The sequence below is a fragment of the Bipolaris oryzae genome (genome assembly GCF_000523455.1).
Source record: "Bipolaris oryzae ATCC 44560 unplaced genomic scaffold scaffold_336, whole genome shotgun sequence".
Classification (NCBI taxonomy): Eukaryota; Fungi; Ascomycota; class Dothideomycetes; order Pleosporales; family Pleosporaceae; genus Bipolaris; species Bipolaris oryzae.
In genome coordinates, this window is record NW_006911612.1 from 1 (window position 1) to 11,136 (window position 11,136).

The 11,136-nt window shown below is 38.2% G+C and overlaps 3 protein-coding genes across 3 annotated transcripts; 1 reads left to right on the plus strand and 2 right to left on the minus strand.

The window, feature by feature from the left end:
• Positions 1 to 4,715: 4,715 nt before the first annotated feature.
• Positions 4,716 to 6,621, plus strand: COCMIDRAFT_10194 (glycoside hydrolase family 29 protein; the record flags this gene model as incomplete). The annotated part of the gene is made up of 2 exons (XM_007695508.1): positions 4,716 to 5,505; positions 5,552 to 6,621. The coding sequence occupies 2 exons, from the start codon at positions 4,716 to 4,718 to the stop codon at positions 6,619 to 6,621; spliced, it is 1,860 nt and encodes a 619-aa protein (XP_007693698.1).
• Positions 6,622 to 7,253: 632 nt separating this feature from the next.
• COCMIDRAFT_64563 (uncharacterized protein) lies at positions 7,254 to 7,745 on the minus strand (the record flags this gene model as incomplete). Its single annotated transcript, XM_007695509.1, has 2 exons — positions 7,254 to 7,494; positions 7,549 to 7,745. Coding segments are annotated over 2 exons (438 nt in total), but the record flags the coding sequence as incomplete, so codon positions are not given.
• Positions 7,746 to 9,665: 1,920 nt separating this feature from the next.
• On the minus strand, positions 9,666 to 10,253 carry COCMIDRAFT_41775 (uncharacterized protein; the record flags this gene model as incomplete). The annotated part of the gene is made up of 2 exons (XM_007695510.1): positions 9,666 to 9,671; positions 9,705 to 10,253. 2 exons carry the CDS (start codon positions 10,251 to 10,253, stop codon positions 9,666 to 9,668), a joined length of 555 nt encoding a protein of 184 aa, XP_007693700.1.
• Positions 10,254 to 11,136: the final 883 nt, after the last annotated feature.

Genomic DNA, 11,136 nt, shown 5'->3' on the forward strand with positions numbered 1-11,136 from the left:
AACTTAATAAGAGATAACTTAGTCTATACTATATCTACTAAGCTAAGCTAAAAAAAAAATTCTACTAATTAGAAAATCTAAATAGAGTTAGATTTATAAGTAAAAAAAGAGCTAATAGATTAAAGCTCTTTAAGAAGCTATCTAAGAGCGTTATAGATAGTATTTTATAAATTTAGCTAAAACTCTATTTTATAAGCTAAGAAATACTTAAAAGTACTTAATCAAAAACTATTAGTATACTTAAGCAACTTTAAAAAGAAATGTAAAGATAAAAGAAAAATATATAAATATAGTAAGATATTAAAGTAGATTAATAAAAGTAAAAAAAATTATTAAATTATTATCTTAAGTATAAAAAGAAAGTAGAGAAGAAAATGTTAAATTATTATTATAAAAAAAAGTATAAATTATAATTAGAAAAAGATTTATTCTATTAAAGCTACTTAAAAGTAGCTATACATTAGAAGATATTTATTAAGTTTAATTAGACTTATAATACTAAAAAAAGCTTATTAACATAAAGCCAAATAACTATTAAAAGATAACGAAAGTAATATTTAACTATAAGCTATAAAAAGTAGTTAAGTAAGTACTATTAGAGCTAATTAAAAAGTTAAAGATATTACTTGAAGTAGACTTAGGTATATATAATAGAAGAAATAAGAAATTATTTTAAAAAATAATTGTATTAATAGTTATATTCTTTTTTAATTAAGAATTAGCTTTATGTAAAATGAGTATAGACTTAGCTATAGAGAAGATAAAATATTAGTATAAATTAAATAATAAAATAAAAATTAAACTTATAATAGAATAAAAAGTAAATATTATTTATATTTAGTATATGCTTTTTATAGATACTAAAGTTTCATAATTAATCTTAATAGTAGAACAAGATATAGTTAATAAGGTAGATATTTATTTAAGTACTTAAGTAGTAAAAGTAGTAGTTAGTACTAAAAAGATATAGTTAGAAGTAGTAGCTTACTAAATAATTGACTAATTAGTTAGTAAAGTAAAAAAGACTAGAAGTAAAAGAAATATAAATTAACTCTAATATTAAAGTTATAGTAGCTATACTAAGTATTTATATTAAAGAATTAAAGAATAGTTAGTATCTTATTATATAATAAAAACTAACTAAAGCTATAAATATTTTATTATTATTACAATAGATAGCTAATACGCGCTAATATAATTTAAGAGATAAATTTTAAACTTAAATCTACTTAAGAGAATAGGCTAGCTTATAAATAATTATTATATTTATTTAAAAAATCTTCTACTTTTTTACTATAATAGTAATTAGTTATTAACTTAGTATGATAAAAGAAGTTGAGAAGAATATTTATACTACTTAAGAATAACTAACTTAGCTAAGTAAGTCTTATAAAGCTAAAGACTAGACTACTTATTACTACTAGTAGGAAAAAACTAATTTAGCTTTTTATCTCTATTTTTATCATTATATAAGGTACTAGTAACTAGAATTATAATAGTAAAAAAAAAATATAAGAAGTTAAAGTTATAAATAGTAAGTAAATTAATAATATACCTTTAAAAGCTAAAGATAAAGATTTATATAATAAGAAAGAAGTCGATAAATAGTTAAAAAAGAAATACTAAAATAGATCATAGTTATTGAATAAGTTTACTTAATTAGCTAGATAGTTAAAATAATATTATTTTAGTATTAAGAGTAGTAAAAAAGTATTATATATAATAATAGTAAATAAAAACTCTTTATAGTAACTATGAATATAGATTAATATTATAATACTAAATTATAAAAAGCTATATCTATTTAATTCTTAATTAAGATAAGAAGTAAAAATAGATACTTTCTTAGAAGATTAGTAATAGTTTTATAGCACTTTATAGAACTAAGTAATAAAAGCTAGAGAGAAAATTATTATATAGTATTAGATAACTAGTTTATAGTATATATTATAATTTCTTTTTATAGATAGATAGATATTCTCTCTAATTAATCCCATATACTAATTAAGTTTTAGCTTACCTCTACTAAATTATAGTTTAGCTCTCTAATCTTTTAACCTTAATTATATATCGTTCTATAGTATATATAATTAAAAAAATAAAGCTAAATAAAATATATTTTAATTATAAAATATNTATAATAATAGTAAATAAAGACTTCTTATTATAACTATAAGTATAAATTAATATTATAATACTAAATTATAGAAAGCTATATCTGTTTAATTTCTAATTAAGATAAAAAGTAAAAAGAGATACTTTCTTAGAAGTTTAGTAATAGTTTTATAACGCTTAATAGAACTAAGTAATAAAAGTTAAAGAGAAAAATATAGTATAGTATTATATAACTAGTTTATAGTGTATATTATAATTTTTTTTAATAGATAGATAGGTATCTTCTCTAATTAATCCTTTATACTAATTAAAATTTAGCTTACTTCTACCTCCATTATAGGTCGTCTCTATATTCTTTTAAGCTTAATTACGTATCGTGCTATAATATAAAATAAAGATATAAACTATACTTATTTAAAACTATATATAAATTTGGTAGAGGTTTTTTATAAGTTCTCTTAAGAAATAGATATAGTAGTTAAGTAAGAGAGCTTAGTAGATAGCTTATAATATAGTACTAATATAGAAAAAACTTAGTTATCTTAAAGCTATAATTACTAAAGTAATAAAGTAAAAAATTTATAAAAGATACTATATATAAATAGAGAAGTTATAGATAGTAAGCTAGATAGCTAATTAGATTACTAAGATAAAGAGTAGTAGCTATAATAATAGTATAATATCTATAAAGAGAGTATATAATAAATACTACTATAAATATCATAGCTAAATTAGATATGACCTTTATACTTATTAAGTAGAATTAAAGAATATAAAGAATAATAACGCGTCTAAAAAATAATATCTTATTCTGCTTAATAAAAAATATGATAGTAGTGTTGTGTAATACTATTATAAAGATAAAATAGTCTAGGGAGGTAGCCTATATACTAGGGTGGCCCGCTTACTAGTGAAACTTGTTAGTCTATTAGCTATATTTTATATATTATCTTTTCTATAAGATATCTCTTAGTTAGTCTTAACTATTATATACTTAGTAATAGTCTTATTATCTAGTTTTACTTAATATTTTACTAGTAGCTTCTAATTACTTTAAATCTATTATTTTGCTTATTAATACTAGTTTATTATTTATTAGATATCATAGATAGTAGTAGCGCGTTATTTACTTTCAATATTTTATAAATAAGATTAGTAATAATAAGAAAAAGATCTATTGTTATATAGATTTTTTATATATTACGTAATTTAGATATTACGCGTTATTATTATAAAGGTAAATAATTATAAGGAGGTAGACTATATACTAGGGTGGGCCGCTTGCTAGTAACATACGTTATAAGAAATAAGATACTATATAAATTCAGTTATTAAAATTACAACAATCTTCTTTTTTTAAGCCTAAATCACTATTCGATGTATTAGAAGGTTACTTAAAACCTACCTCAAATTCTAATACTTAATAATTATTCTTAGTTATATAACTTAACGCTATTAAATATATGAGATAGATAGTTATAAGTATTACACTAGGTATTGGTGTAAATTAGCTTCTTATGACGAAAGGCAATAGTACGCGTTAATCTCGGTAGCGTTTACCCATAAACCCCACATAGTAGTCTATGCCTTTGTTTGCCACTCCAGCGCTCAATACTCGCCCGCCCAACCCGATCAACATTTGTGACACATACATGAGGCCATAGCCACAAGATATTATTACCGCAACCCCCAAGCGCAAGTCGTGTGACTGTCGGGCCAGCATTGCGGACCTAAAGGTGGTCTAGCTGCTGCGCTAGAAAGTCGTGTATTTCTTCCACAAAATCTTGTATAGCTGAGTAGACTGATATCAACATCTCTGCTAACTGCCCCAGTGATACCTAAGTCTTCAACCACCATGAATGCGCCAACAGCCTCGACCACTAAACCTACCGCTTCGAGCGCTGGCCCTTCACCTACAAACGGTCGGTACGATTTAGGATGTACAATCAATAAATACATACACAAATACGTTCCGTGCGATGCTAATGGCAAGATTTTCCTTAGTTCTGAGTTCAGTGGCTGCTTCTCGAGAGAAGGCTGGTGTGGTAGTTCGATCAACTACTAGGAAACCACCCGTTCGTCCTTGTTTGGCACCTGCACCACTGTCGCTAATAATATCTCAATCGATGCTCAATACGGAAGAAATGGAAACACCTGTCAAGGCTCTGGTTTCGGTAACTGCTGCCTATTGCGACGGGCAAAAAGGTTGCCAAGGAGCATCTGATGGCTGTTTCACAAGCTCTAGGGTTTATAACCACGTTGAGTCTCTTTATCTCCTGTTACTTATAGTGAACCCAGTAATATGTTGCTATAAATCCGAATGCGATGCACGCTACGGCTAATTTCCGAAATACGAAGCACGCATGACCATCCAGTGTATACATGCGGGGAACCTGTCAAAACACCTACCTAAGCAAGGCGAACATGCGAAGATCCCAGCGGGGTAACCTATATTGAATCGAAGATGCCTTGGCTAAGCAGCCGAAGAGATCTGCAGATATACAAGCATGTGACAAACGTAATTTGTACAAGTACAAAGAGGTCGAGGACATCACACGAGTGGCCATTTGAAATTTATGATGCACACTGTCGAGGCCAAGATGTCGCATTACCTGCCAATTCTCCACTTTGGCATTATTGTACTTCTTTTTCCCCACCTAAGCGTCTTCGCTGTTCCATCAGGATACGATGCAGCCTCTCAGTTGGAAACACGAGCAGCCCCCTCAGGCATTAGTATTGACGCCGCTACATTGACTTCCAAATGGCTTGAGGGCTCAGATAAAGTTCAGATCATCGAAATGGTCCTCACCAACCATGACAAAGCAGAGCCCTTCACCAAAGCTGAAAATCTGACCATCACTGCGTCTTCTACATCTTTTGATCTTGTCCAGCCGGCCAGAATTACACGGCTTATGGTTGGACAGCAAGTTGTGGCGCAAATTGGCATCAGGAATAAGGCAGGGGTCGCCCCTGGAGATATATGTTCAGCAACTATATCTGCCGAATGGATTGGTGGAAAGACAACGTCCAAGAACATCACTGGATCTTGCGGTTTCGGTGACTATAGTGCAAGCAAGGCCAGTCTTAATACGCACTGGACTCCTGACTGGTATAACAATGCTAAATTTGGCATCTTTATTCACTGGGGTGTCTACTCTGTCCCGGCGTTTGGCAATGTGGGCAACAAGGAAGACTATGCTGAATGGTATTGGATGCGCATGACACAGCCAAACTATAAGTCTCAGACGTACCAGCACCATAGAGACACATATGGTGACAATTTCAACTACGATGATTTTATTCCTTCCTTCACCGGAGACGAATTCAATGCGAAGGAGTGGGTGGATCTCATGGCAGAGGCTGGAGCAAAGTATATGGTTCCTGTGACAAGTAAGTTAATGCTGAGAGTAGGTGAGTCGAGTCTGACAATCTCTAGAACACCATGAAGGCTTTGCGATATTCGATGTGCCCAATTCGACAAGTTTGCGATCTTCTGTGCAACTTGGACCGAAGCGTGATTTCCTAGCAGAACTTATGAATGCAGCGAAAACGTATCATCCAGATATCAGACGGGGAACATACTTTTCCATGCCCGAGTGGTTCAATCCAGACTACTCAAAATATGCCACAGATTGCTGTGGTGGCTTCCCTGGCGGGCCCCCCAAGAATCCTTACACTGGCGTCGAGGTTCCCTATACCGGCCACGTACCCGTAGCCGACTACGTAACAGACCTACAGCTACCCCAAATGGAGACACTTGCCTACGACCCACGGTATGAGACTGAGATAATGTGGTGTGATATTGGAGGTGCCAACAATGCCACAATCATGCTGTCCAAATGGCTGAACTGGGCGCGAGACCAGGGCCGCCAAGTTACATACAATAACCGCTGCGGATACGGCTCTACAGACCATGGTGACGCTAGTGGTGGCGACTTCACAACACCTGAATACGTCACAAACGGCAACGTAGTTGTAAGTAAGTGGGAGACAAACCGTGGTATGGATCCATTCTCGTTTGGATACAACAAGGACACGCCCGATGCCGGATACCTAACTGGAATCGACATTGTTAAGACACTTGTCGACGTTGTATCCAAGAATGGCAATTTCTTGCTTGACATCGGCCCAATGGCAAATGGCACGATCCCACAGATTATGCAGAAAGGGCTGAAGGATGCGGGGAAGTGGATCAAGGAACGTGGTGAATCTATTTACGATACGCGCTTCTGGCAGACTACAAGTGGAAAGGGAAGTTTTCGATACACTATTAGTGACTCTGCGTTTTACATCCACGTTTTGGATAAGCCGAACTCGACGCTTTTGATCCCCGATGCGATCCCGTTTTTGAATGGTGATAGTGTACAGGTTTTGGGTGGTGGAATGTCGGGCACAGAGGTACCGTCTACGAAGAATGAAAACGGAACGGTATCCCTTAGACTAGACGATGCAATCTTGTCGTCGGATAGATATGTTTGGACTTTCAAGGTTATTTATCAATCATAGAGGGGAGGGGAGAGTAGATAACATTATCAAGTGTTCCTGGCTTTTGTCCAAAGGCTAGTAATTATATACTACATTCTTTCTAATCTATATGCTAGAGAGCAAACAGTACTAATCCTATAAACAACTAAGCTCGAAACAGGGAAGAACGCTGTTATAAAGTCGTGACTAACTCACTGTCCGCTGTTTGATTGATTACATAGATCTGTGCGATCTCTGATGTTGTTCAATTCGGGCCCTGCCGGCATCTCGCACGCGACTCCAGCACTCATTTCATGTGGGCCGCGAATGTAAGTATAATTATCTAGCCGCGCAGCTAGCTCGGCAGCTGGAGCTTCAGAATCCATCTCTCCAGAGATCATGTTCCCATCCTTCTCAGCATGGGGGCGTGGAGCGCCATCAATCTGATGAATACCGGGCATGCTGTACAATTGTTGATGGCGGCGTTTGCGCATGAGAAAGAAAATGGAAGCAACGATAACCACGAGCCCAATAACACCGCCCACTGCAGCACCGGAGATTGTCCCACTCGATGTCTTGTTTGGATTTTTTGCCGCAGCCGTTGTGTCCCTTAGCGTCACGGTACTTGACAACGAAGATGCTATCTCAGCTGGTGAGAACTTGCTGTATATCGACGTAGATATCGCAGCGTTACAACCAACAGGGGGAATGCTGTTGGCGAAACCATCAATGGGGTGCGCATAAGCATTGGACCCACTTGTACTAGCCGCCCATAGCTGTAAGCGCGTCGAGCCGTCTGTATCATACGCCACCACTGTTTCCGTTGCACCGACTGTGAAGGGGCTGTAACATGTGCCGCCGTAGGCTGGACGACTGTCTATAACTGGGTCTTCAGGTGGAGTGAGCTTGTACCCACTGCGATTATCAGCTGCAACTCGGCAAAGGAAAATGACTTAGGGTGTGACTTACAATGGACAGCATGCCATGTACTCACCCCGGACAAACTCAACACAATAGTCCTGCGGACATACTAATGGACTCATGATAGGGACCATACTTGATCCGAGAGTCCCAGAAGTCACCGACGTATAGCTCTGGAGGAATTCGCTCGGGTAACAGTCCGAGAATGTTGTGTTTTCGAATGGGACTGGCTCATTGGCCCAGATAAGATAAACAGGCGGCGGTTGTATTGTCAATCTGTTCGAGGTACATGATGCTGGCGGAGTGAATGTCGTTGATAAGGCTATTGTCGTTGTCGGTTGTCTAGGCTGAGAAGACGCTGACGCGCTTGCCACTGTTTCTGTAGCCTGTTGACCTCGAACCCTCATATGTGCCATGGCTTCCGGATCTCAGAGAGTCGTTTCGACTTTGACGTGGACCGTTTGCTGACTTGCCCAATTGAATGACAAGATGGATGTATCGTTCGAGACAGCAAAGATAGCAAAATCGCTTTAATGCCTTCGCAAATCATCAAGTGGAGCAACAGGCATTATTTATTCGCAGTGAAAGTACCGCCTAGGGTGTTCACGTATGAAGGGTGAAGGATCAGTTTCTCTCCCCTGATACTCGTCTCAAGCATACCAGGCGTGATGTAGTTCGTCCGATATTTCGCCGTGCCGTCCACAAGCGCCTAAGACTATATAATTTAAGGGAAAAGCAGGAGTCGGGAGGCCGACTCAGATAGGCCCCACACATGAGGTGCGCTCTGACATTCGCTAAATCTTTCTTGCCTAATAAGCTATACTTAGTTCATGCACATCTCCGCGCAAACGGGTATCGCCTCCATCTGCACCATGTTTTGGTCAATTTGGGATACAAAGCTGAACTGTGTGTTTGAGATCTTTTGTAGCCTATCGTGTAGCCGTATCAAAGTTCTGGTTTCTCTATCATGCGTACCGATCAAATATAAAACGGGTGACTTATATGCAAAGCTATTGGTTCTATCGGTACCAGCACGTCTCGCCAATTCTAGCGTGGACAGTTCGGAAAAGCATTCCGTCATTTGATAGTTGCTGAATCATACTAGTAGGAGATTTCTAAGTAAAGCTTATATTATTGGTCGTTCGCCTCGGAGACGCTAGCGTCTAGCATGATTCTGATGATTGAAGACTGTTCTAAAAGCTTACGTCATTTCTAATCCAAATCAGCCAGTTAACACGCGATACTAAGCCAGTTCTGAAATTATCTGTAGGCCCAGCTCTGTAGCCTCTGCAACCGCTACCGCAGGCTCTGTAGAGGTTTTCATATTTGCACTGAGCTCTACCTTCAGCCACATCCTTCCACTCTATTTTCCAGGGCCACAGGACATTCTTTTGTAGTTTCCTCGATGGTACGGACATCCATGATCTGGCGTGATTTCCTAGCCACTTTAAGGTACAGTTTGGAAGAATATAGCGTTAGCGTGAAAACCTGATTACGAGGGACAGGTTTGTGTCATCAATGCGTGATATAGCTGATTGTTCAGATGAGGGTGTTGGGCTTATGACAAACATAGAACAAGGGCTGGGTTTACGGAGGTTAGGTGCGAGAATATCGCGTGACTGAAAAGCTTACATTGCTTCCATAAAGCTTAGCTCGAGAGTTACCGATGCCTTGTGGCATGTTGGTGTATGTATGATGGCAATCGACCCGTTCCTCCTGATATTTCCTTTTGAGGCAGATGATATGTGATAGAATCACCTTCAATCCTGAGCTAAGCTTGTATAGACCTTTACCATCATTCTCGGTTCTTCAACGCCGGTTGGCTCTGCTCCGCTCAGATGATTTGTACTTCGTCCTATCTAGACTTTACGCAAGGATCCGCTCTAGGGATTCATTTCTGTTATATTGTACGAGATTGGATAAATTTGCTTACAGATGTCTTTAAGAGGTCACCTTGCAACCGCAGTTTCCCTGAGACATGTACACTCTTTCGTGAAGCCCTGACTGTATACATTAGCTAAACATCTTTATCAGCATGTAAATACCCCATTGTGGGAGGGTCTCTGTCAATAGTTCGGAAAAGGCAGCAAGCTGTATCGCGGCGAAGTTTATTACTGAATCGTTGGGCGACATATGGTGGTGATTTTCTCAAGGCAATCTAATCTTCAGGGCTGTTCTCCCCTAACAACGTTGAATCGTTCTACCTGCTTCTCCACCTCAACAAAGTGCAAGTCCTTCGACAGAGTCAATCCCTCTACCGCTCTCGCCGCCGAAAGTTCCAACCTTTCTCCTGTTCTTCTATACCCCCTCTTCTCGTACCACTCAATCAGCAAGCACCTCGTACTAAGCGCATTCAAGCCGAACGTCTTAGTATCCCATGTGTTGACAGCGTAATATTCGGCCTGCTCCAGAATGCGGCGTCCTATGCCGACAGCTTGATGTGTTGGGTTCACAGCCAATAGAGCTAATCGAGCAAGATCTTTGGTCCTTTTGATAACTGCTACACCGCCTATGAGGAAATCACTTTCTGTGGTGGCTATGAGAAAGGCAGCATTGGAATTATCGATAATCGTGAGGATATCTTCAGGGGCCACGGTAAAGTTGCGATTGAGCTCGACGTCGGGCCCCGTCCACTTGATGTCCAGGCGTTGGAAGGCGGCTTGTACTAGCCAGGCAATTCGGGAAGAATCATCTGACCTTGCGACCCTGAAATAGATCTGGTTATCGAAATGCTCTTTGTCGAGTCGGTTCATCTTTCGAGGAAATGGCTGGGTAATGCTGAGAACAGCTCGGAGATTTTGCTGTGCTTGTGAAAAAAAGCGTAGTCAGGATTTGTATGTTTTGTGCACTTGGGGTGCACGACGATTTTGGAACCATAAATAGCTAGCACCGACACTCAACTATATATAGCGCTTTTTGTGACTCGTTAAGTGTGTCGTATCTATCAGAACCTGTCAAACGTGCCTTTGCGGTCGAGACTACCGGGAGTTGGTAATGTGTATATGCACTTAATGCGCAGAGTACCGAAAAATGGCTAGACCAAAGCTGAGGCTTCAGCGACATATATACTAACCAATGTTGAAGAAAAAAAAGACAACCAGAGCATTCTCTATACGTATATCGAACTAGTCCCTTGCCTTGAACTTCTTGTAAGAAGCGATTTCGCGGCGGCCAGAGTTGATGACAGGTAGCGGTGGTGGAGAACGTAGTCCATCAATAGCATGATTGCCAGCAAGGTACAGCTCCAGGGTTCAGAAAATAACACCCTATGCTACTCTGCAACACATATCTAAGCGGAAAGCCACATCTCCTGTGGAACTGTGAAAGCCTTGGCAAAAGCCATGCAAACTATGCACAAACTACTATTCCGTCCAATTAGAATTTCTGCATCAGGACTTCCGCTAACGAAGCTACGCATACCAGCATTTATGGGCCGAGATAAAGGGCCCTCCGATTCGAGTGTGCTCAAGTCATCCTGGATGCGAGCGAGCCAATGAGCAAACGACAGTGTGAATTACTTTGCCCAACGACGCTTGCAATATGTGCGAACAAGTCACAAAACCTACCCTGCCAGAGAGGCGGCTGAAGTACCATGCCGTCTCTGTGTACCACTGCAAAGCTCGTCCCGAGCGAGAT